This window comes from Vidua macroura, chromosome 7 (genome assembly GCF_024509145.1).
Source record: "Vidua macroura isolate BioBank_ID:100142 chromosome 7, ASM2450914v1, whole genome shotgun sequence".
Taxonomy (NCBI): domain Eukaryota; kingdom Metazoa; phylum Chordata; class Aves; order Passeriformes; family Viduidae; genus Vidua; species Vidua macroura.
In genome coordinates, this window is record NC_071577.1 from 29819041 (window position 1) to 29846821 (window position 27781).

Consider the following 27781-nt stretch of genomic DNA (forward strand, 5'->3'; position numbering starts at 1 on the left):
AATAACTAAGCCTATTCAGTGCATATCTGAATATTCAGAGGTCACATCCGGACACAGAAAGAAAGAGTTAATGTCTGTTCCAATAAATTATAAGCATCACAGTTTGCTACCAGTTCTGACTGCAGATCAGCAGTGCTCTAGAATTCTAGCTCATCATGTGCTGTCACATCAGTTATTCAGCATGCACTGCTGAGAGAAGCTTTCGAGATACATTTATTTAATTACCTGCACATCCTGGCGTTGGCTTCCAAAGTACCTGCCTGTCACTAGCAAGTCCTGTTATCAATAGTTATGTGCATCCTCAGCTGTTAATGTGAAAATTTCTTAGACTTCTATGGACCAGCTTTTACACTCAGGTCAGCAATTTATACTTCAACACCACAATATGAATTTATAGATTAAGTACACACTAATCCCTGCACTGTACTTGCACAATAGAGGTTGCAGATTTTCATGCAAAACCAAAACATAGCTTTTAAACTGGAAAGTTAAGATTGGAGGAGAATATGTTACATGCATATTTATCAATTAAACACATTGTTAATTAGACTTGTCTAAGGTGTTTTAATACAAACTTATCCATCTGTTACCAACTTCACTTCCATGAAACAAGTGCTGCATGCAAACCACTTGCATGCCTGCAGACAGACCCAGAACCATGTTGTTCTCTCCTATTAGGAGAAAAATGTGTGATACCAGAATGCACATTGTATATGATTGAATGGAAACAAAAATCCTTCAAGTACAAGCTTACTAGAAAAAAATAACAAACTCAACAAACAAAACCACCACAAAACAAACAAGCAAACACCCCCCACATCAGGTACTGATTCTTTGAGATGCCACCTTTTTCTAGAAGGTACTGTGTTCCTCAGGTTTCTGCTACTGTCAGCAGATGCAGAAGCAAAAGCAGCACCTTGTGTCCCAGGCTCGGGTGTGCAGGGATTGCTGACGCAGGAGTTTCCACTTCCATCAACCCTCTGCAATGCCCACAGGAGATTTCTCAACCTGCCCACGGAATGTGAGGTGATTTTGGTTCTCTGCTTGTGCTGCGAGGGCACCCCGAGCAGAGCCTGCCAGTCACATCACCCTTTGCTGAGTTATGCATGAGGAAGGAGGGCAGGAGGTGCTGTGCTGTGACAGCTATTGTGCGCTAGAGACCTGAGCTGGCAGAGTTATTCTTTTCCCAGTGTATTTATTTACATCTTCCTTTCCAGTAACTGTACAAAGCACTAGTATGTTCAGAAAAATGTTCCTCTGGAAAAAAAACCCAAAAACTTCCTTCCTATATTCCATATACAGGCCAAAAATCTCTTCATCTCTTATTTAATTTGCTTAATTATTTTTTTTTTTTATCAGCTCATTTCACAGCAAGGTATGGAAGATTTTCTTCAAGTCTACAGAGAGAATAATGTGGAAAGACTATATTTCTGCCCTGCATTTAGAATCTGCCAACTTCAATGTAAATAAAGCACATATTTACACACCCTACCGGACCAGTTTAGCTTAATCACATTCTTAGGGACTTTACTAAATTGTGGTGCAGAGTCATTCCCTTACAAGATGCCAGCCTCAATCTTCCCATCGATACTGATGAACAGATTTCAGACCTCTGAAATATCACCCACAGATTCTTGCTGATAATGAAAATCCATTTCACAGGTGTTTCCCTATATTTCTACATACTATGTAGGGTCTACATAACATAGCAGCAGTGTAGATCTACCCTTCTCTGGGCAAATACTGCAGCATTTAAAAGGAATTTATAAATGCCAGGTCTTACAACATTTAGAAGAAAAAAAAAAAAATCTTTCAAAGTCCTATAGGCTAGATGCAGAAAATCCATGAAGAGGTTCTTCCATTTCTGTGATGTTTACAGTGAAAACATTCCTACAACACTTCAGCTATTTCTTCCTTATTTAATCCTCCAGAACTTCTCCATAAATACTTGCTGTTTTAGTCTAAAAGTGGAAAGCTAAATTTCCTTTTTGAAGCATTGTTTTTTGTCTCTTGAGGACAAGGAACATTTACAGTGCTCCATAAATAATAACTTTTTGAAATCTAACTTCCTTACAATAAAGCACAGTAGCTTAATGCCCTAGAGGCCATTTCTGAAGTTTCAACACTGGTAATTTATTAAAACTGTGATAAGCATGTCTGATAAAAAGATAACTAATACCAAAAGAACAGAATGCCAAACTTCAATAATTAGTTCTGCTCCACACTGCAGTATACGAATTGCAGATCACTGCTGCGTGCAGTGACAGGTATGAGGAATGATCATGGAATTCAGTCAATTCATTGTGGGGAGAGGAGGGGGTTTGGATGAAGGGAATTGCATTGTGTGTTATCAAATTATTAAATGATTTCCCTTAAGTGATCTCAGATCCTTCAAGATGTGGTAAAATTCAAGCTGTTTGCTCTATTTAAACCCTAGTGCCTAACAACAGACCGGCCCAGAAATGGCTCTTCAGGAATGGCTGGACAGTAAATCAGCTGGGTAAGACCTCAAATATAACACCTGGAAGATGGAGGTTCACAAACAAACAAACAAACAAGTGAAAAAATCCATCAGTGGGTTTCAGTTCCTATAACCTTAATCTCTGAATCAGACCCTCTCTCTACTAACAAATGTCAGCATCTCACTTTACAGGGACTGCTCTTGGCCTGGCATTTATTGGCTGCTGAACACAATTGCTCACTCTGTTCATGCCAGAGAAGAAGTGGATGCTTCATACTGGCATAGTAAGGATGCAATAATCCATCAAAAGAAGGATATGCTTATTTTAAGAACGGATATTTCTCAGTTCCAAGTAATGCCATCTTTGGATATTCATGATTCTCTGTCTCATGGACTGTTATCACATCCTTGCAAAGGGAAATGCATAGTCTGAGGTACATTCCTCTGCCCTGGTTCACCTATTGCACAAATCAGCATTCGACCAGTAAACAGGGAAGAGCATTTTCAGAAGACTGACTTTGTTTTCTTTGGTTTCATTCTTAAGCCTTGTTGATTTAGAGTAGTCTATCCCCTCACTTTATATTTCCAGGCACAACTGGACAGAGCACCACTTTAACACCTGGCAGAACAGGGCCCCAGACTCCAGGTAAGGGAGCTCTTGCTCTTTTGATCAAGTTACCACAGCCCAAACGAGGTCCTGTACCTCAGCTGAGCCATGAGTCACTCACCCCCTTCATTGTCCTCCTGTATCTCAGATGCAAGGTAAAATGCTTCCCAGTTTTCCTCCTGTGCACAGCCTGCAGCAAGTGGGTAAGCTCCTGTACCACAGTTGGGTGTCTGTGCCTAAAGGCTCTCAACTGCAAATGTTATTCTTTCAGAGAAAGTTCTTAGCTGATGTGAATTCTTCTTTGGTGGTCAATGCTACTGATTTTCTCTCTTTCACAGCTTCAAAATCCCTTGTTATTTACTTGTATTATAGAAGCACGTAGAGGAGTGAACTGAGATCGTGACCCCATATTTCTAGGCAATATACAAACATGCTGTGGGAGAGAATTTCTGCCTGAGAGCACTTACAATCTAAACAGAAAACACAGGCACATGGGAGGAAGGGAAAACCAGATGCACAGAGAGGTCAACTGACTAGGAAAAGCCACTGAGCATGTCAGAGGCAGAGATGAGCACTGACCTTTGCTCTCTTGCAGACTAAAAACTTTCCTGTCAAGCACAAATGAGTTCTTAGACAGCCTTTTTTTTTTTTGCTAGTGTCACAAAATACATCCACTGAATCAGTGGTGGGTGAAGGAGTGGGGTTAGAGATTTGAACAATGGGCAAGACTCTGGGCATCCTGTCCTCTTCTTTCTAGCATCTTGGGGCATGGCCACAGCCTCATCTACAAAAAGAAATTTGAGGTTTTGTGCCTTTAACTTCCATTTGTCCTGCAGGAGATTCCATCAAACAACAAAAGGTCTGTAAATCTGCACTCCCCCCACTCCCCACTCTCTGCAGTGTCAGGTAGGAATTTACAACTCCAGACTATGCATTCCCTTATCTGAAAGGAGCATTGTGTGAGGCTTAACAGATCATAGTTTCTACAGTGTACCCAAATGGAAGTACTGTACAAGTCCAAGTATTATTAAAGACGATTGTCTAAAGATTTAGTAAAGAACATTTGATACCAAGTACTAAAACTAAAATGGTGTTTTCTAAGATAAACAACAGTCATGCACAGGTTACAGCTTTTTTCAGCTCTTCAGGAATTTTAGTGTACAAAGAACATGTTGCAATGAAGCAGCTGGCTCAGTCTTAGGTGCTGTCAAATTAAAATTCATATCTGAAGCAAGCAGATTGTCTTGCCACTGCTTTAAGTGTATTTTCAGTAACTCTTCTGTAAAGCATTTGTAACTTGATGCTGAATCCCATACAGAGGAGAATGTGAGCTTTTTAACATAATGGAACTCTGTCATCCCAGTTTGCAGCTTTCAAAGGACCTGTGAGCCTCCACTGCAGGCCAGGACTCCCCGTGCAAGCCCGTGTAGGTACGACCTTGTCAATATGCATTTTAAGAAAAGTACAATAATAAATGGGGCATTAGGTAGCGGTGGATGGCAGAGCACTGAGAGACAACAGAGCACAACCACACAAAAGGGAAAGGTCGCAGCTCACCAGCCACATAACTCATTGTGAGGTTTTTGTAACCAGAAGAGTTTTATTATATCAGGGATGGAATTCTTCTGAGACCCAAAGGGGACACATGGGAGAAACCAAGAGGAGAATGCACATTAACTAAAGGCAAGAGAGATGTCAGCTTAATGGGCTGATTCAGAGTGGGTTAAACCTCTCATTGGCAGTGATAAGAAAGTTTGTGGAAGATCCTTACAGTTAATACAAGCACTAATGCAATGCCACAAGGATAGGTCCAAAGAGAGGGGAATCAGCGTATGGGTACAAAGATGCTGGGATGCAGAGCTGTCCATAGTGATAAAGAAAGGAGGGCGCACTCTGCTCTGCCTGTGTGCTGAGCTTTGACAGTTTCATATTTACACAGCAATGTTAGATGAACACACCAACACGAAGCTTTGGAAGGAAGATACAGTTCTGAAGAAGAGAGATAAAGATGGCAGTGCATTTCTGTTTTCCCTATCTAGTGTTTGTATTTTTATTATTCTATGTAAAGAAAAATGTCAGTCTGTGCCAATGATTTCATTTAGCTGGTGATCTACTTCCTTTTGCTTGAAAGTGATGAACAGTGCAATGATTTAGTTGCAAGTTCTATATGGAAATGCTTATCTTTTTTTGAAAGCTATTGCTTTTAAATATGAAAAAGCATGGATGGGGACAAATACAAATTGACAGTCTCAGTAAACTGGGGTGATAGTGAAAAAAGACATTGAAGCTCTCACCTATAGCCAGTTTAGAGTGAATGACAACATCTGGAACTGGAGAACAGCAGAGGGGATGTTGGGGAAAGATGACAATGTTTTTCCTTTTAGTGAAGACTGAAAGCATACAGAAACTGAGATGAGACTTTCAGCACACTGGGTAATTAACTGCCACAGTAGAATTTGGTTTCTTGCCATGTCACATTCAGTTTACAGCTTAGGATAACAAACATTTACAAAATGTACTGGAGATTACAGAGACATAAGATTATATGTTAAATCAATAAAATAACTAAATAAAGAGGTTAAAATATACAGAGGGGAAAATAATTAAAGAAAAAATTCACTGCAGTCAAGCACAGGTCAGAAATATAAGTACAGCTGATGCACAGGCAGGTGCAGTTGTCACTGGCCAGGTGGGTATCACATAGAACAATTTCTCATAGCACCAGCACTGTTTATTCTGTAAAAGAGCAGGCTTTGTTTTGGGGTTTCTTTTCTTTAGTTGATACAAACAAGGTACAACAAGCTATTTCTAAGAAGTGAGCCAACAAATGTAGTCACAGCAATGGTTTCCCTTGATATAGTGGAGGCAATTCTTCTTTCAAGGCTCCTCTACCGCCAAAAGATGTCCATCTCCACCCCTTTATGTTCTTTGGCAGAGTCGCCATTCAGAACCAAATCCCTCCTTCTTCTTTGTGGCCTCTGCTGATAGATGTGACAAGACTTCTAAGCAGCCTCCTCTTACTGTTTTGCACAATGATTTCTGGAGTAGGAGGTTCAAAACCCCCTCCAGTGGGCCAGCCCATATTCAGTACAAAATCAATTTACCATGGCTATAGTCTCCTTTGTATTTCTGCATCAAGCAAAGCGATTTTGTTCTCCTTCATTTTTCTGCTCTGGGGTTCCTTGCCATTGTAACTCTTTGAAGCTCACTGCTTATGGAGAGATGTTAAGGGTTCTCCACTATACATTTTTTGCATTCCCTCCCCCTCTGCTTATGGACAAATCCTACAAAGTCAATTGAGTGCAATTTTGTGCACCTCATTAAGAGTCCAGCTATTAAACACAATCTTTCCATATAAGCTTGAAACCAAAAATATAATCACTGAAGCACATGTGAAATGTCTGTGTATTACCAGCTTTCTAAAGCGGGGAAGTCTTGCATTCTTTATTCCTCTCCAGGTTACATCATTGAATATACTTGTTCAGCATTTATTTGTTTGCTTTGAGAAGAAGCTAAAATAAGTTTGAGGAACCATCCAATTTGGATCTGAGTCTTACAACAATTAGGCTAAGATTCAGGAATCAAAATCAGCACTTCCTGCAGTATTAAAGAGACTAATGTAGAACTAAGATGACATTTTCACTGTTCTGTGCCTCCTGTTTTTCTTTAGGGAAATCACATCTATTGCATTGGGGGGTGCTAATACTATTTCAGATGACAAACACTGCAATATATTCTCATTAAAATTGTGTAAGAGGCTGAACATGGTTTGAGTCTTGCCTTGGTTTGGAAAGAAAAAGAGGGCAGTGCACAATTAAACAAATAAATGTGCATGTGATTTATTTTATCCTATCAAAATTCTTTTCTGGTTGTGCTCTTATGCTTAGTGTAGTACAATCAAAATGGGGAAAAAAAGGCACTGGAAATCTTTAATTAAGTGAAAGCTGCATTATTGAGACCAAACAAAAGCTCTGAGACTCCTTTAATGAACCAAGGCCAGTCTTGTGCAAGCCAGAGAGATTGGGAAAGTTTTGCAAGGCAGGCTGAAAACAGAGCTCCTTCCTGAACCACAGGAACTTAAGTGAAACCAGACTCTCCCGCTTGCTCTTCCCTAATTTAATCATTTTTGGGCTTCAATAATATGGGCAAAAAATTCTAAACCCTAAACTAAAAAGCAGTCTTTGTACTTTCCCTATTCAGTTCAGCAGATGTATGTGAGAATTTCCATTTGTTTTCTAGCACACCTAAAAAAAAGATCCAGACCCTGTTCCTACTATGGTTTTGACATGAACTGCAGAAGCACATGGACTACTCAGCTGCATGCTGCTAGGCATTTCTGCTGGAAATTAAAAGGCAATTCTGCCCCAGTGGGCCTAAATCAGAGGTAGAGGTGAAACCCAACATGTGGCTGGAAAAAACAGGCAGAAAGAAGGAGATGGACCAGTGAGACAACAGATATTTACAATCAGGAAGTTCACATGGTGTAAGTTTCCCAGGATGGTTTGTTGACAATACACATAGATTTTGACCTTTTGACTCTCTGGCTTCTATGGGGTTTGGTGCTCAGCATCACAAACTGTCAGAAAAAGGCCATTTTTGACAGATCACTAATAACCAAGAATAAGTAAGACCTTCCAGAAATTACCAGGCTGGGAAGAGAAAATCAGCAATGAAAAGTCCTCAATGTTTCATAAAATAGATTTTTTATTGTTCTACAGCTACATTGTGCATTACATCTCTGCTTTCTTCCACCAGGTGCCTAATGCTCTTGATAAGCTAATTACAGCCTTCTGCTTATTTCATGTCAAGCTTAACTCCCAGTCTGAGCCCAGCCTGCAGTTCTGGCATGCATTTTCCTTAATCTAAGACCATCTGTGCTCCATGAGAAAGGAACACTTAAATACAGAGAAAGTGAAGAACCAAAAGTGCAGAATTCCCTGTATCCTGTCTCCAGCTCCTCTCCCCAGCATTTCCAATGAAGTGTGAAGCCAAGATCCATCCAATCCTAAATACTCTGGAAGGCCCAGATGCAGCAATACTTTTCAGTGGTCAGTGGGGAAATGACAAGCCAAAAAGGACCTGAATCTCTCAATTTCTTCATATCAAAAGCTTCATAATTCAAATACCACCACATCCCCAGCAACATATGCAGTGGTTGAGTCCAGACTTGATCAGTGTAAATCAAACACTTGTCTCGAGAAGAACAAGGAGTCAGTCTGGGGGGGGGGGGAAAGCAATGGGGTTGACTTATCAAGAATCAAAATTATATTTCTCAAGTCTATTTTTTTATTGGAAGTGCACTACAATTTAAATCAAAACTGAACGGCAGTGTTAGGAAAAATGGCTCTCTGCCACTCCTGTCCCACCACCAAAATTTCAAGTGTTTCTAAGCCCTACTGTCCCCTTGCTGCCCAACCCAGCTGGACACAGCCCCTGCCAGAACCTGACCACTGTGCACGGCATCGATCCACCCTCTTCCTCCCAAGGCTGGGAAACAGATGCCTTCAGACTCCCTGCTTGGTCTGTCACAGTTTGCCTTGCTTCTGCCTCCTCTTTTCCAACACCAGACGTCAGCACCTGATGCTGTAGTAAGCTCTGCCAAGCTTCATCTCAACAAGGAATGTATTTGCTCCTTCTCCTGCAAAGATGGCTCTGGTGCAGTACCTTTTATTCCTTCCTCCTAGATCCTCTGTTCTGTTCTCCAGCCTGCACTCTCCTGCCAACCCAGGATTTATTTCATAATTTCCTTCAGTTTGAGTACTGCCCTTACATTCCCACTTCCACCTGGCTCTTCCCTCACCTTCCCTCCAGCACATTTGTATTTGACCTCTATGAAGGTCAAAGATTCCATAAACGAGTTTTGAGAATATGCCTTATAATTAAGATGAGGGAATACAAAATGATTCTACAACAGGATTAATGCAGCATACTTCTTTGTATTTCTTCCTAACTCCTTTCTGGTGGTTTTCAAAGCTTTCACATTTATCTTATATTGAAAAAAAATTCTTTTTCTTTTTTTGCCTTGTTATTAAATCCTCAATAACTGATCTCACAGCAAAAGCTACTAAATTTGTAACAATTATATTAGCCACATACATTTTTTTCTCCTGTCACTGTGTTTACCACTATTATATTTATGAACCATTGATCATTCCTTTCTGCCCCATGCATCAAAATTCTCTCCTCTTAGGCAATTGCAGTTTTTCTCTTAATATTCCCAGGCTAAGTTAGGATTTTTTTTTTTTTTTCACATTCTTAATAAAGCTTAAATCACTTCTCTCTGGGCAACCTTGCAGTCTATTCAAATGGCTGCAGCCCTGTTAGCTCCTTTTCCTTACTTATAAGGAAGTAAAATACTTTCTTTCTAAAACCTCAAAACCTTGCTTTGTCTCCTGTCTGAAGTGAATAATCAATAATTAGTGTATAGAATTCTTGACAGAAAAGTGTTTCTGACGAAAACATATTTTTATTAACCCTCCCCCACATTCCTTCCAAGCTGTTCTCTTTTTTACACAAATTTGCAGGTTTATTCATATTCTAAGTATTTTTATATGAAGGGATACATTTGTATAGCATTCTTCCCCTAGCAGACCCCAACTATTCTATTTTTACATTTAAAGGTTTTCATTCCAAATATTTAGAAAACAAGTAGTGAAAAAGGGGTCCATTTTAAACACATGGACATGCTGGAATTGCCTAATTATTAACCTAAAAACAAGAGGTGAAGATAACAACTGCTTAATACTACATCTACTATGAAGTGGAACATGACAATTTTGTAGGCTCACAGTTATGGCAAATTTTCTATATTTACAAGTGCATATAATCACATATAACATTTAGATCTTAAACAGAATGACACATATTTCAGAGCACTTCAAAAGGACAAAGTGTCATTATCTCAGCTTCACATCTGGAGAAAGGAAAGCTCAGACTGGGGATAGCTGGAAACCACCTTACCCCTTCACAGCTGTCTGCAAGTGAAGCAGCCAGCCCATGCTATCCAAACTCTCCTTACAGAGAATGGAGAAAGAGATGTCATTTTTCTGCATGTGCCCTTCCCCTTACCACTCTTGGTCTCTGCAGTCTCAGAATAGTCTCTTACTTGGTCGTGTTATTGATAAAAATGTAATAGATAGCTAGAACCATGGTGTGGTATCTTCTAGATGAAAGAAGCATTTCAGTGACAGTAGAATAACTTAAGATAATTGTTCCTATTAACTGCTCAAGCTGCAGTGGCACCCAGCAACTCATTTATGCCCCACAGCCACATTCCCTCATCCTCCTCCAGTGGTGTAACCCACCCTTCCTTTCCCATTACCCACCCAGTAGCAGGCAATCCACAGCAGCTATTGCCTGATCTTGTTCATCAGAAGGTTTGCTGCAGATCCTCCTCCAGCCCTGAAGAAAGGTTTCTGAGGATGCAAACTTCCCATCCTTCTCCAATCAGCGTGGCTGGAGATTTACAGGCATAGTCAAGGTTGTGCCCATTTACCCATCTGTCCTCTTAGGGTGTGGGCTGGGCTCTCCTTGCGTTCAGCCTGGGGAAGGCAGTGAAACCTTGGAGGCCAAAGCTCTTTGAGGATTTCAAAGGATTCGGGGATTCAGCTGCACCTGCCATGCTGAGACAGGATCAGTATCCTGTGGGAGTGGTGAGCAAACTGTTCCCATCTCAGCTCCCCAGCTCTGGGTGTCTGGTAACAGCTGTGCAGGCCACGTCTGTGACTGCTCCATAGCTCCAGTAATCCCCTCCTATTAGTCATTCAGAACTGCTGCGCTTAAAAGAAGCTGTAAAACACACATCAGCTAAACTGTTACTAACAGAGAAAAGCAGGATTATTTACCTAGGGAAAAATACACACATTAATATGAAATGTGTTTACTATAAATTTTTTCTTTTCTTTTTTGCAAAGACCTCAATAGTTGGTTTTAGAGGAAATGTGAGGTCATTTGTGGGCCCTTGAGAGATGCAAATCGATAAATGGTGATTTTTTTAATGCTCTCATTATAAATGACTGGATGCTAACAGGGTCAAACTTAATCCTGTGCAGAGAGCCAGTGCAAGGGACATGAATCATTTAGATCTTGCTTAAGCTCTGCTTTGAGAACAGAATGTAGATATTCCTCTGTATTCTCAATCTTTAAAAAGCGCCAACCCACTGCTCTTTTTTTTGCAGTAATTGGCCCACGTACTCCATTGTTCATCTTGTAAGATGCCCAATGTGCTCCTTTGTTTTTTCAAGGACTCCTCTTATTTCTGACTTCGCAGCACGCGTGGCTCAGCTCCCACGCCAGGGGTGGGTCGGAAAGCCGCATCCCAGGCTGGAGGAGCCCTTCAGCCGAGCAGGGCAGCCCCAGCGCCGGTTCAGCAGCGTGCGGGAGTTCTGCGGGATCCATGGGCGGCTTTGCTGAGCGGGGAGACCGCGGGAGCCATCCCCTGGTCCCCAGGACAGGGTGCAGCAGGAGCTGGCTGTGCTCGCGTGTGGAACTCAATAGGTCACTGCTCCACATCGACTGCTCCTAGGCAAGGTGTGCATTAAAGCCATCCTGGGCTGGAGGCCCCAGCCACGATCGTGTCACAGAGCCTTACCTGGGGCAGGAAATCCAGCCTTTCCTGGATTTGGGAATGCGATCTGTGCCTTGCACTACGCCAGCCTGTACAGCTAGCGAATAAACCACTCCCGTGCCTACAAAATATCCCGCATACATAAGGTAATAAGAATTTTAAAAGTATATTTTTGTATAAATTTCATTTTGTATAAATGGTGGTTTAGGTAAGGTGTTGCCTACGACAAGAGGCTGATTTGCCTCTCAGAACATCTGCAGGGCTGGGTTTGTTGACAGCAGCCACAGATGAGTGAGCAGGGGACAGCCATAAGGACATTGACATCCCCCAAAGCCTCCTGGAAGCTGCTGGAGTGGGAAGCAGCCCACAGAGAAAAAAGGCTAAACATGCAAACCAAAATATATTTTGCAATGATAAAGAAGCAACATTGGTGTCAGGAAATGAGAAGTCCAAGGAATTTATTTTTCTTTTGATTTCCATTTTTTTCTCTTCCCTTTTTAAAGTGTGTCTAATGGTCCTGACTGTAAGTTGCAAGAAATAAGAGCATTAGTCTTCATTCCCTACACATAAAATGCCTGACAGGGTTTTATCAAATAAAGAGTCCAATATGCTACTGTTATCAGTAAGTGACTTCAGCAGCTAATTAAATTCTCAGTTTCTAAATCCTGCTCACAATGTCTGCTGACAAAGACCAAAACCCCTGTAGTAATTTTGGCTTCTAGGTGAGATGAGGCTGGGAAGGAGAGAATGCCAACTAACAAATTACCCAGGGAAGCAGGCTGGCAATCCACAGCTGACATCCATCATGTAAACTTCACTTTACTGTGTGAGCAGAACAGGGTAGGTCTCCTCTGGATGCAAATCAGCTCTGTGGCCTTCACTGACTCCAGGAAGGCTGCCCTGCTTAAAGTACACATCCAAACAGGTACAACTCCTAGACCTCCTCTATAGGGGGGCTACACCCTATGTATATGATTCTCCTGTCTATGGGTACATATATAAAAATAGATATGTAAATATATATATATATATAAGAACTTCCTATACTATGCCTAAATACTCACTTTAGAGAGCAATTAAATTGATCATGACTAGACAGTAGACTCTGAGCCAGTTTAGCAGACCTATGAATGTGCATATTGAAACATTTTTACTCACTAGAGCATGCAGTATGTTCTTAACTCAGAGAATTCTCAAAAGAAAACTGGTATTTATTTAAAGCTAAACTGGGGCTTAAAAGCTTTGCTGGTTATAAATGGACTCATGAGCTGGGTTCTCTCAGACAGAGGGGATGTTGTGTTCAGAAATCACTCAACACTATGGACTGTGAGAAGAGATTTGCTTTCTCTGCTCTCTGAATTTCAGCTGATGAATAACATCAGCAGAACTCTGGTTCCCAAGAGCAGATGCTGGAGCCCATCACAGAGTACAGTTCTCTGCAGTGAGGAGCTGGAGAAGTGTGTCCTTGAAGGATGAGGTGTGGCCTTCAGACATTGTCACCTCCAGTCTGACATGCATTATTTTTGTCTCTCATCTCTCATTCCGCATAGAAATTTCTCTCTTACATAAATCTTGGGAAGGACGCCTTGCACCTGAAAGCTGCAATCTAGCTCCTGACCAGTCGTTTTAAGGAAGGGAATATTCAGGGAGCAGATTTTATTTGGGGACCCGAAACCATAAGAATAAATAGCTGAATTTACCAGAAAGTTTTTCCAGCCAATATAAGCTTTATTATGGAATAGCTTTAAACCCCTGGGCTGAGAGTGAGAGGTTTTAGGTGCAGCTTTGGAAGGTGATTTATGAATAGATTTATATGTTAATCTGTTAATAAAAAATGTTTCATACTGATAAAATATGTGACAACCAGTACTCAGCTATGAGCCACATATTAAAGACTGCATCTGCTCTAGTAGAGGTCTTTTGATTATGTTTTTAAATGAGGGAACTGCACTGGCCTGAAAATAAAGAAATAAACATTATATCTAAAAATATGTGCCGCATAATTCAAACACGTATCTGGGAATCTGCAAGAAACAAATAATAAACTGCTTCTGGAAAGTGAAGCTTATTCCTGAACATTTCAAAACAGAGTTCCTGTCAGGCAACTCAATGGTACATAAAGATAGGCAAAGTATTCCTACTCTTTCCCAAAATTACTTCCCAAACTGGATTTTAAATTGGGTGATAATCTTCACATTCTAACTAGATTGAAGAAATAAATACCTTCAGCAAAGTTGGGCCAGCCCAGCCCTGGGCTAGCACTGAATTATCAATGCCTAATTTTCTCATGATCTTTAAAAGGATACTTTGAAAAATAGGAACAGCTCTGGCTCAAGGATGTTTCTGCAAGGAAATCTGAAATACAGTACTTTTACCTCTCTTCTACTGGCAAACCCCACAGCACTGTACAGAGGAGTGCTGCAGCCAACACCAGGCAGACAAACTGGGCAGATTAACTTTACTTCAGGCATCCATGGGCAGAGCCAGCAGCACAAATTTGGCCCTCCAAGCCCAATCTGGTGCCTATCCAGCAACTCTTGGGGATGGAAGATTTATCTAACACTTGCAAGTTTTCTGATAAGTGCCAGGGCTTTATGAACATATTGTGAATCCTTAATATTTCCCAGTGAAGTATTTTAACCAGGAAAGATTACTTGAGTGACAATTTGTGCTGTAAACTATATTACTCACTGTTCCCTGTTGATTTTGTTTATCATATTTTATTCAATTATACAGAGAAAAGCCAAGTTAAACTCTGCCACCTCTCATCACACTTCTATACACTTGCAGAGCATGTTTCCCATCAGCAGACATAAGTGTGGCACTACTGAGCCCTAAATAAGTAGAAAATAATGCATTTAATGCTTGGTTTGATTCAAAGTGCAAAAGACAAAACCTTTCCATTTGTTGCTATGTGACATATTGACGACTGATAGGCAAGTTTTATTATTATTAACTACAGTGTGTTGATACATGCTGTTGATTTACCAGTGATTACGCCACAGAGTTAAAAGATCCCTTCAGGGAGTAGCAGGGAGGGAAGTGTGTCTTCAGGAGCAGCTGTGCAGTTTAAGAGCTTCATCTCTGCAGCTGGGATGTTGCTGCTTCTTAGACCGAGGGAAGAAAAACTGGAGTAAAACCATCCTTATCAGAAATGCATTGGGTAGGTGGCTGCAGTTTATCTGCTACAGGACACTGTGGAAATGTTTTGTCTCTATTTCAGGTTTGAAAAAAATGCTTATTCCAAAACTCCAACAATATCAGCAGAAAGAAATTTATTTCAGTAAGATTCAGATCATGATTTAAGAGCTGATACTGCCTCAGTATATTGATAAATTATTTTAAGCTTGGTTTTAAGTCTTATGCCTCAGTGGGACTGAGAAGTACATCAGGTTTTGCCCTAGTGACTGGTTAGCACTATCCAAAGTGCTCCTATGAATATAGGGGATCTTATTTAGAAATGTGGAGCCAAATTTCAGAAGCAAATGAAGTTATGTGTTCTGTAGCATTTTTGTGTTTTGCAGTGGAGTACCAGTGGATGTGTAATTGTAGACCTAATTGGTACTGGACAGTGTGGAACTCCACAGGCAATCCTTCCTAATTCAGGTTTATGACTACTGGGGAACTCACTCTCTCTCTCTCTGCATTTAATCCACGCTTAAATTTTTGTCCTTAGGAAAAAAATATTAAATTGTCAATTAAAATATATTTTGATCTCATTTTTTTTTTTTTGTCTTTCTTAGGTGAAATAACTTATGACTTTCAAATAGTTTTGCAATTATTTATTCTTTCACTTATTTATTATTTCACTTGCACTTATTTATTCTTTCATAGTCTGTTAAAATATAGTACAAACTCTTGAAGTATTTTAAATACTTGAAACACTACTAGCCTGACATACCAGCACACAAACTTCACAGGGCTGCTTAAAAACTTTTTTATAAGAGATCTTCCATTAAAACAAACAATTGAAAACAAAATACTTTATGAAATTCTAGCATTTTCTATTACACTTACCAGATGAGAGTCCATAAGGACAGTTTAGATCCATAAAGACGGGAAAAGGAAAGGAAAAAAAGAAAGAGGAAAGGAAAACAGAAAGGGAAAGAGAAAGGGAAGGGGGAAGGGGAAAAAGGATGCTCCAAACAAACAGGATAATTGTTTGAGATGAGAGAAATCCACATGTAAATGCTCTCCTTTGATGCTTCAGAAAATAACTTGACCCAGAGTATCTGCATGCCAATTGACCACATGTCTATCTCATTCTCCTTCAGATTTTAGAAAAATGTCAGAGGTTTGTTTTCATCTGAGTGCAAAAAGCTTGGAAATCTTTGTATCTCAAGAAGGTTGCAAAAATAATTTCCTACTCAGTTTAATTGAGAACTAAGAATCCAGGTAAAATCACAGTGAGCAGGGGGTAGGCACTGTACTGTGATTTATGAAATGCCAGCCAAATAGCCTGCTTTTAACATACACCCCAGAACAGCATTCCTTGCTAAGAAATCCCAATCAGTACTGTGAATTTTAAAAATTTTGCTTAAAGGCTTATGTTTTTAAAATGACCCTTCCACCTACTCTATTAATTATCAGCTCCAGTACAAAACTGACTTTTCTTTGGCCTCACCATGAAAGCTGCAGATTAGGAGCTAGCCTTGTTTCAGATCCCTGCATAAATTAAGCAGCATGCTCTCCAAGTGCACATCATTTAAGTGTTCTATAAAATGTCTAGTAACGAGAGTTTACAATACATATAAGACAATCATTTAAAGATGCACATGGAACAGAGATTTTGTTTAAAAGAGATGCTAAAGATTTAGGGAAGAGTATCCATTTTAAAACCGTGCTTTTTGACTGCTGCAAGAAATTGAATGCTACATGCCAAAGCTTCCAATATTAACAAGTGCTTTTGGATACCCCAACTCAAGATGCTGTTTTTCAGTAATTCTTTAACAACGTGCTTCAGTTCTGGCAAGTAAAAGAGGTAGACAAAATCACAAATGATCCCCAAAATATCTGGGTCATAACTTCCTTATGGATATTGAAGATCAGCCAAAAATGTTTTTCACAAAAGTATTAACCACCACAAAAGTTCTCACACAACTAAAACTCATTTGGTGAAAAGCTTCACAGGTTCCAAATGAAATTTCTGAAACACATTTTGGAAACAAAGAGAGGAGGAAGAAAAATATCTGAGAAGTTGGGACATTTGGTTCTATGGAGCAGGAAATGAGCTTGTTCTGCTTCAGTTCTTTCCTCCACTCCACCTACTAGTTCTCATGTAAAAGATTAGTGCCTTGGAGAAACAATCACAGCAGAACCAAAAGAAAATTCTAAGTGAGGAGGAAACATCAACACATGGTAGAGCAGATGAGAGATAAGAAAGAAGAAGAATTGGCCCCTTATTATAAAGGGGCCCAAGAGCTGACACATCCCAAAATCGACCTCTCTTCCTTCACTCCACTGAAATCAAAATCCTTCTGTAGGGTAATGCTGTCTTTTTTAAACAATTCTTAATCAATAATTTCCCAGTTAATACTAAATTTTGTCTTTTAGTTTACTGCAATTCCAAGACAGTAACTTCCTATCTAAACCACGTGGCATACCTCTTTCCCACAGGAACTGTGCAGCCTCAGGATACAGCACAAGAGCACTTAGGAAAAACAGCTTTATACTTGATCGAACCTTGCTTAGAGGGGTACATTCCTCTCACTGCCAGGCTTTGTCCCACAGCCAATATATCCCGATGTCTCCATAGACTGTGCTCCTCATGTATCTGCCCTCACTTTGTGGAAGTACAAATGCAAGGGAGCAGATATCTGTCAGCTCCAACTTGCACTGTGAAGCAGATTTAGCACCACTGGCAGGATGACAATCAAGTTGCATGAGCAGAAATGAATCAGAATACAGTCTTGAGATGAAAAGTTATCCCAATTCGGGCCTGGCAAGATCCACACTGTATTTTATTTACAAGCAAAGAGGAGATACAAAATGCAAATTAATATTGTGATTATTTCTTGAAGTTCACTCTCATCCCTGCAGAACTAAATGCAAGTTCCTTGCATTTCTTGTCTCACTTTCTGATCTGACCTTTAAAATGATGCACAGTGAAGGGAAGGTGGTGCCTTTAAAAAGCATCATGAGCTTTATGGAGACAAGCCAAGCAGCTACTTAGGCAACCATTAGGTTGGGAAACAATCACTTCCATCATTCCCAACACGTGTGTCAACATAATTCCATGCTCTCTTTGTCATGCAAAAAGTCTTGGCAAAGTAACCGGATACACCCAGAAAGCAGGAGCGAGCTAAGCTCATTATGTTAACCGGAGATCCCACAGCAGCCTCCAGTGCCATAGAAGGAGACTTCCCATGTTCTGCAGTGTGGAAAAGGAAACTCACTGCACTGAAGAGGGCCAAGCCTGGCTTCAGAAGTGTGTGAGGGAGATTCACAATTGGGTTTTGTGGAAGGGGATCCCTGAGAAGCAGCAGAGGCTGTGTCAGGCAGTGGGATAGCAGGCATTGCAGAAGGTGTGACACCTCTCATGACTACGAACTTCCCTCTCCTGTGTGCTCCCTGGAAACCTTCCAGCCATGCTAATACAGCTCTGCAAAAGGGAAGGCACTGCCAAACGGGACTAGCAGCTTCTCTAACTCTTTATTGTCGTCATTGGTAACTCTGGACTTTGTTTTCCTTTTAAAGGAAGATTCAATACATTTTACAACCATTAAACATCTTCTCTCCAGCTATACTTGTAACTCTTACTAACAGCAAAAGGCTTGTGCACATCAGAATGGCCAGCAATACCACTCTAATGGCTTCTTTGTGTGGTCAGGTACAGGAGCAAGGCCTCCCAGTATGTCTGAAAAAAATGCTGAATGCTTTTTTGGTGATCCAACAACTATAGATGATGGTAAGTATGTCAGAGCATAAGTGTTAATTTATTTAAAGATAAGCAGCTGCTGTTTTCATTAACAATTTTTTCTTCAATTCCAGATTCAGTGTAGTGAGAGTAAAGTCCTAATAATGCTGGATATTTTCAAGTGCCTTCAAACTTCAGCTGTTTTACGTTGGTAAAGGCAATGATAACATATTTTTCAACTCCTTTTGCCTCTTGAATGCTTGCAAGTCCAATCATGGTTTTAGTAATGCATTCAGCAAAAACACAGCTCCTCAACAATCCATGTTCACAAAGGCCTGCAAGGGCTGAAATGAGGATAGATGAGAATAGTAAAACCTTCTCTAGTATGTTGCTGACATCTCTAAAGAAAGCCAAGGATTTCTACTGTTTGTTGTGTTTAAGCCTGTATCAGTCACACTACATGCTTTCTTCCTTAAGATGCCAGATTTTTGGCAGATGCCATTACCACCCAAACATTTGAGAATCAAAACCAGACAGCACCATCCAAGTGGGCAAGTGTAGCAGAGCCCTTCCCCCAGCATTATCACTGGAGTGGGAATAAGCATTTGGTTCTGACTCTGTCTTCTCCCTGCTCCACCACTTTGGGAAAATTTACACTATATAGGCTTCTGAAAATGTACATCAAATATTACAGAACTTTCATTAACAAGTCAAATAAAATAAGAGAGTAAAAAGTGAACATACCTGAATAAGAGAAACGTTGTGTAGACTAAGTCTGAAGAGGTAGTTCCTGCATGAACAAGCAAAAAAATTACAAACTATTAGGCTACCAAGGTAGGAAGGGAAAAGTTATTAAAGCAAGTAATAGTTTTTGGTCATTCATGTCTACAAACAAAAGGTTTTCCTGTACTCCTCTCCACAGAATACAAAAGCAGTCCTATGCCTGTTCACTGACTTGTTCATCAGTATCTCAGTGAACCTGGTAACAAAGTTCTGAGCAGGACCTGGTATTAAATATTCCAGAATCCATACTGAAGAACCACAATGAAATCCCAGCCACAAAGGGCCATTTGCAAACTCTCAGCAGGCTTTAGCTGAGGTCCGTATGGGCTGCAGTCATGTTTTTCACTGAATTCTGAGAAAACTGTGATTGGACAGAAGCCAGCTGGAGCAGAGCTGACTTCCTACTATGCTTCCCCAAGCCTGTTCTTGTGGGAATTCCCATTCAGGACTTCGTGGAAGAGAAGAGAGCAGATACTTCTCAGTGGAATCTCTCTGCACAGAAAATCAGCAGGGAAATCAAGGCAGTGACTGCAGATATTCCCAATCCTCTTGTCATTGTCTCTTCACAGGCAAAGCAAGGGAATTCCTGACAGAAGTCACTGTAGCATGAGATACCACATATCAGCTGAGCTCCTGTCACCCTTCTGAATGTTCATATTCCATCATGAATAGGAGGCAACACATATTTGCCTAAACATCTATAGATAAGGCTTAGTTAACAGGATTTATCTCATATTTTTGCTTGCTAAAACAATGCAGTTACCAGGAATCAGCTGACATATTAAGCAATATGGACTAGATTGTGTGCTTGAGGCTTTTGGTCACATCTAACTTCATATTTTTGCATCCTATCTGTCACAAGATCTAAAGAGCTGTAATCCTTTTCCAACATCACTGACATCACAATCTCCCAGAGAAAACACATTTATATTATACAAAGTGAATGGAACCATACTTCTGGAAGTGGCTCTGTGCAAATGGCAGAAAGTGCAGCTTTGATGATATGGGTTCATCTGCTCTAGAAATGCCAGTATATAGACATTCCCCCACCTAGTGGAAATGCAACTTCCAGTCCTAGGTCAGTTACCCCAGAGGAAAGATCCTATAGTGATGAAAAGGACTCTTACAGTGATTAAGGACTCTTCTGAAGAGCCTTCTGTAGGGTCAGTACAGCAGCACACCCTGACCGGGCAAAAAAAGTAATTCAAACTTCGATAGTGAGAGATTTATATTGGGTCACAATGACTACAACAAGGCTTGAGCAATTTTTCCTTCTTCTGTTATGTATCACTTGTGTACCATCTAAGTCATAAGCATAGGGTTGTCTGTGTACTTGTCCCAGTTCTATAAATAAAGCAAAAGCTCTCAAGCACTGCTGTCTGTTAATAAAGGATGGGGACAAGGATGATGGGGAACCTGGGAAGTAAAACTCCTGATACCAAATCTTCAGCTGATATAGCACTGATTTGCTCTTGACTTCCACCATTGTATTCTGGCACTGGAACTGGCAACCCAGAGAAGAATGAGACCCAGTATCAATGTCTGAAGAAAATATATCAGTGATTATTATACCACCTGAAACAACACAGAGAAGTATACAGACACACACACAGAGGAAATCTCCATCCTTTCTCCTAGTTCTGTCACTGAAGATCCAGCAGTACTTTTGTACAGTCTGAAACCCTATTCTGTCTCAAAGGGCTGCATACTTTCCCCAAAAAAATTGTTAACTCTTCAGCATCAGCAACAGACTTAGATAAAGGTACATGCAGGAGACCAGAAGCACTAAGCTACACACAACTAAAATTTCAAAATGAAACTAAATTCTCATCCAGTGACAGATCTGACCACTGCATTGGAACACCACATACCTACTCACCAAAATATTAATGCAACTCCAGGACATGAGATACCATGGAATAAGCCTTCTGCTGGGAAAGGCCTCCAATCTTACAATACCCTCAGGAAAAAAGTTCTTATAACTAGGGACTTGAAGTTTCTCTCCTGTTGTTAAGCATGCTATTTAAATGCATTGATTTTGGAAGTCTTATAATGCAGATTTCAGCTCCTTGTTCTAGGCTTGCAAAAAGCTGGACAGTTTGACTAGGTAATAAGTTTTAATATTAGGGGTTTTTTTTTTTTTTTTCAAATTCAACTAAAATATCTTTAATGAAAGAGACATATCCAAAGGACACAATTTTCATTCCACTCAGCCAAAACAGATGCAGACAGGGATAGTGTCCATTTCAATAAAACCAGTCTATTCTCTCAGTGACTGCTGTTTAGCACCTGGACAAAGCCACTTGGGTGGCTGAGACCTGAACCAGGCAGGAACATAGTGATGTGAATAGCACAAAGATCTTCCAAAAGCTTTATACTAACCTTAGCTCTCTAAGTCTGACCTTGGGGCTTTCTGACAGAAAGGAGGGCTTCCCCATGTTTTTTATCAGCTTGCCTCACCTGGTGTCTGTACAGGCACTGGCAGTTTCTTTTTGTTTGTTTGATCCTTCTCACATCTTACCAGCAGCAATACAAACACCTGTAGGCAAACCAGGCTATCAGACACCTCCTGACTCCAGCTGACCTGCCCAGCAAGAACTGACTAATCCTTAATTAATAACATGCTCTTTTAACCATACTTGTTCTGTAAAGCTGTACCAGAAGAAAAATGCCAAAGGAAAACATCTGCTGAATCAGACAGTGCCATTTTTATTAATTGCATTTTAACTGCAATTTCAGTCCAAGAATGAGCAAGATCTCTGAATGACAGGCATGGTATATTGTAGCTAGAATTGCCCCATTTGTGTCTTTTTTTCTTGCTTGTGTTTGAAGTTATGTCTGTTTAATACCTTACTGAACTATAATTTAGAGCAGCTGAAAGAGTATGATTAAGAAGTATATAAGAACACTGAGATCTCCACATGAATGCATAAGGTACCTTCTTGGTCTTTTTTTTTCTGTCTTTTTCTTTCCCTCCCATCTTCTCTTGTAAGTGAATGTTCATTAATTCCTTTCTCCCCTAAAGTGAACCCACTGGACTAGGCCAGAAGAGCAATTGCCTGGTGCAGCCAGGATATTCTAATGTCCTCCTGCTTCTGTATGAAAAACTGGTGCACAAATTTGGAGGGAAAGGACAACCTTCTTAATTGCTGTCCTAAAAGGTCACACAACTTCACAGTATTAAAGCCAAGCTTTGTTTTACCCCAGATTTAGCTGCATTTCAGCCATCTCCAGAGCAAATGACTACACTCCTCTGAGTACTCTGGGGCAAATGACATTATGCCTCAAACTAATTATTATTACAACTAACCTTATTTTTCATAAACATCAGTGCCTTTCTGAAAATGCCCATGTTAAACAGTAATGCCCTGAAGTTTCAGGCAAGGCTGTGGTTTTGTTGCATTAAGACACAGAGTGGCTTGATGATGGTTCCTCTGGAGATTGATTCCCAGCCAATGCCTGTTCAAACAGCCTGAGGGCAGATCCTCTCTGTCATCTCTGATTGCAGTGGGTTATTATTCCCCAGCTCAGATATACAAAGTTAGCTTCTGTAAAGACTGTCCTGCTTTATAAAACCTAGGCTTAAAGAATTTATCATCTGAATATATAGAGAAGAAAGAAAAAGATACATCACTCTCATTTAAATTCAAAGCACTGATTGAGCAATTTAGCCAACATCACAGAACATATCTGCAACACAACTAGGAGAAGATCTCCTGGACCATTAGTTAATGCCCTAGTTAGGAGAATAACTTGCATCCAAAGTTGGGGCACAGCATGTAAACCTATGCTGAAGTGTCATTTACACTCATGAGTAGATGTTGAATTACTTTCTTAACTGGGAGCTCTATCCTGTGTGCATATGAAGAGACTCAAGCTGCAGCAGAAATCCTTTACATTAAAGTATTTGTTAATTGGCTTAGTAATTTGTATTTGGCTGCTTGTAAAATGATTAAGTGCTCACTGTGCCTGGTACCACAAAACCAGAGCAGCAAGAGAGCAGCTGAGATGTCATTCAGGAAAGGATGTGGAAGACTATACCCACTTAAATCTGTTTGCCATGACATTTCCAAGTTAAATCTGCTTATTAAGTATTTATTTCATGTAGCCAATAGCACGTTGGGTGAACTTTGTAACATGGTGCCCACGCACTTGTTCACACGTTGCCTGGCCTTGAAACAATTTACTTTGAAGGCAGAGCACTTGGGCTGTGATGCCACTGAACAATAAAGATACAAGACAAATTTAAGCCTTTCCATTGGGAAACCACATAATAGGAGTGCCTGAACAGTAACAGAAACCCTTCACCTTAGGAGCTCTGAAACCATAAGCATTGCAACATGCTTCAGTCCCTCATTTAGGCCTCCTTCTCAGTGCCTCTTTTCTGTCAGCATTGTACTGGCTGATTAAAAGGTGCTTCCTTCTAATTAAGAGAGAGCAGCTTTTCAGTTCTGCTGTGGTAGATCAAGAGGAACATCCCTGCAGTTGATGGACTGATCATTTATAAATAAAAGGCTGTCCTAGCTTCAGAATTTTTTTTGCTATTTAAATGAGTGAGGCTTGTTCACATTTCCTAACTCCTCACACACCAAGCAGGTAAGAAAACCTCTCTATATTTCAGAATAACCCCTGCTATCAAATTTGGAGCCATGAGAGCCCACATGCTGACCACCACCAGAACCTCTCAGGACTTGGACGTGCACACAGAAACCAACAATGTGCTGCCTTAACTCAGCTGGTCTCTATTGCTACACGTGTCACCTGCTCATTTGTTGCTACTTCCCTGCACCTTATGGTAGGTGTGAGTAGTTCCCCCTTCCTCCTAAGGGAGCAGGCTGTCTTAAGCTCCCTCTCTTTCTAGGTAATTACTCTGCAAGCAGAAACAAAGCCAACAGAAGCTGATAATAATGTTTGATCATGCATAAAAAATGCACGTTGAGAGAATGTTGTGGTTTAACCCCAGCCAGCAACTAAGTACCATGCAACCACTCACTCACTCCCACCCTCCTCAGTGGGACTGGGAGGAGAATTGGAAAAGGTAAAACCCACAGGCTGAGATAAGAACTATTTAAAAATTGAAACAATTGTTGTTGTTGTTACAATAACAATAATGAGAAAGAGGAATAAAGCCCAAGAAACACAGGTGCTGCACAATAAAATTGCTCACTCCACCCTGCCCGATGCCCAGCCCATCCCCCAGCAGCAATTGGCCCCTCCTGGCCAACTGCCCCAGTTAATGTACATAAGCATGATGTTCCAGGCAGGGTATGGAATACCCTTCTGGCTAGTTCAGGCCAGCTATCCTGGCCACCCTCCTGGCTTCTTGTGCATCTGCTCCCTGGCAGAGCATGGGAAACTGGAAAGTCCTTGACTTAGCATGAGCCCTGCTTACCAAAAACTAAAACATCAGTGTCTTATCAACATTATTCTTATATTGAATCCAAACCACAGCCCTGTACCAGCTATGAAGAAGAAAATTAACTCTGTTCCAACTGAAACCAGGACAGGGAAAGTTGAAGAGAACTGAGTGAGGAGTTACTGTCCCTTTTGGGGACTAATATTGCACAGCTCCCGTCATGCAACCATGTAGTCTGGGTGAGGTACTAGAGCCTCAGATAGGCTCATGGTGCTTTGGGAAGAGGTTCCTTGTGTAAATAAAACAAAATAAAATAGACTGTTTCAGTAGAGAAATGCTTCTAATGTCCAGTCAGAACCTTCTCCGTCCCACTTTCAAACCATCCCAGTGCATCCTATCACTAGATGCCAGGAAGAAGAGATCTGCATTTCCCTCTCACTTCCCCTCCTCAGGGTGGGACTGTGCTGCAGTCAGGGTTCAGGTCTGCAAGAGGGTCTCACAACTGTCACAGAGTAGATAATAAGAAAAATAATTAACAGAACAGGGGTCCTTTGGGTGATATGAAACAAGACACAGAATTATGCATATGACAACTAATGCTCCCTTCTGGCACTCCTGGAAGCCACGTGCTGGGGCTGAGCCTCAGGCTAGGAGCCAGAAACTCCTGTCAGCTCTTCCTATCTTTGCTGCTGGAGGCCTTAGATATACTTTGTACTTGCACACTACATGACAAACACAGCTTAGTCATGCTTCACGACTCCCAAGGAGCTGGTTAGTATCATTCCCCCCCTTATACTAATGGAGAAAATGAGCCAGAGAAAGGTTAAATGACCTTCTCCAAAGCACACAGCAAGCCAGTGATGGAATCAAGATCAGACCCCAGGGCTCTTGGCTACCAAATCTTATGCTAGATTAATGCACAGTGCCTCTATGCAGGTCCAGCTGTGGCTGAACTTTTCAGATGGTTATTCACATGTCGGAACTAGCCAACCATACCAAGAAACCCAGCTCCTGAAGGGTCATTCTGGCCTTTGCTTTCAGAAGGAGTTAATTACATGCCTGGTCCAGAGTGTGATGTGGCAATCTGTTTGCAATGTTACTCCAGTGGTTCATTTGAAGCGTCTGGCAAACAGTTGCTGGAGAAAAGGTGGAGGACCAGCAGCTACCCTACAAGCTGGATCCTTATTCACTAGTAATTTTGTTTCTATTGAAGAAAAACTTGTCCAATACATCATTCTTCCTCAAAAATCAATAGATGTACAACAGAGAACCATACTAAATGGCAGACAGTAATATGATGCAGTTGCTGTATGAAGCATTGCTTTTCCCAATGCAACTTTTCTCAGTTATAAATTCAGCTGGAGCTAGAGAAACAACCTCTTAGAAGAGGATCCTTTTGCAGGCAGCATATCATTTGTATTAAACAGCTTCTAAATCAAGCCAGGGGCTCAGCTACTGTTTCTGTGTTGCACTGAAGCCCAGTTAGTACTTCTCTGTGGAAACAAGGATGAAATTCCTCTATATTGCATTCAGTGGAGAACTACATCAGCTTTAATGGAACAGGGCACATGGCACAGCTATGCTCCTCTAGATGCTGTTTATTCAGGGCCAACTCTAGGAAGAGTCAAAAGAGGCAGACACAGCTGCAGAGCAGGCAGGAGAACAGCAAAGCTGAGGCACACTTGGGCTATGCCAATATGCAGAAATCTAGATGGATGGATGCTGCTGAGAAAAGGAGAAGCAGAAATGGGATGGGCCTTTGGATTGACAGCTTTGTTCCCTCTTCCATCAGCTTGCAAAGGGAACAGCAAGCTGGCTCTGATGTCTCTGGCCCTTCTCTTTCCGCAGGGCAGGAGAGGCAAAGCCTCACTGCAAAGTGATTCCACATCTTTGGGGGTTATAGTGTTTGCTATGCTCCTGAGACACTTCCAAGAATGGGGACTGGGATTTTTTTTTTGTAATATTGTTTGAATATATTTGTCAAATGAGGATCAGTTTCCTTTTTTTGTTTTGTTTTGCTGTATTTTCTTCCCTCTTTTTCACTAGATGAGTTTCTTTAAAACCTCAGAGAACTGAGACAAATTTTCAAAGCGCATGTGTGGGTTTGTTCTTATTTTCCTGGAAGAGTGACTCCATCTCTCAGACCATCACATATTATCCCCACATGCCACCTCAAGTCTTTTTTGACATGTGGCTGACAGCCCCTCTCTTCCTCTCCTATCCAGCTGCAGTCACAGAGCACTTACAGCACCTTGATATGGCCCCAAGACACACAGAGACCTTTGCTCTCTTATTTGCCCATCATTTCAGTAAGTCATAACATAAAATTCCTCTTCTTCGGATGAACTGATTATTGTTCAAATCTTCCCTGGCACCCTCCCCACCTGCCTACTTAGGCTGATAAACATCCTCAGTTCTCTGGATGCATTCAACATGACTTGTATATAAATATTGATAGACTTGGCTGGTGAGATTAAGTTACTGCCCAACAATCCCTTCTCTTTGCTGGGTTTTTATACCTTTGCAGTGGCACAGAACAGTAGGCTTAGCACCTAAACATCTGGATGTAAAGTGGTATGCAAACCACTGTGGTGAGCCGTGTCATATAAAACTGACACATCTCTACCTTAACCAGAGCAAGAGAAAGTATTCTCAGCAATGCAGAGGAAAATTGCTCTGCAGCCCCATTCTGTGATGCTGTAAAACACATTCTGTCCAAGTCTCCAAGGCTTTTGCCAAAGTATTCTGACCTTGTGTTTGCACCTATCCCACCCTCAGAAATACAATTTTCAAGCTTAATTATTCTCAGTGCGTTACTAAAGCAAGTGAGCCTCTCATGGGTGGCTGCTTTCATGATAGGGTATCACCAATTTTCATTTTATCTGGAATATGAGATATTTTTCTAGTGAGGCCTGCAATTTTCTGTGTAAAGATGCTTCCTATCAGTCTGTGCTGCATGAAGATTGCCTTTCACACAGCACTGGCTGTGCAGGCACTGGCTGTGAAAGTGCTCAGCCCCACAACAGTGCTGAGGTCACTTGCAGAGAGGTGGATGGTTCTGCTTTGCAGGCAATTTGAAGGACCAGCTGTTTTCCTCGCTGACAAAGATGACAGACCAGAGATTGCCACTGCCTCACCCTCTTCTCCATGTA

The 27781-nt window shown here is 41.0% G+C and overlaps 1 protein-coding gene across 6 annotated transcripts in view; it reads right to left on the reverse strand.

Moving 5' to 3' along the window:
- Window positions 1–27781, reverse strand: part of SEMA5B (semaphorin 5B) — a 277696-nt gene that overhangs the window by 82195 nt on the left and 167720 nt on the right. For all 6 annotated transcript variants that reach the window (XM_053982602.1, XM_053982603.1, XM_053982601.1 and 3 more), the window contains one exon: window positions 19235–19280. In XM_053982602.1, the coding sequence (XP_053838577.1) occupies window positions 19235–19280 (46 nt within the window). The remainder of the gene's footprint in view (window positions 1–19234; window positions 19281–27781) is intronic.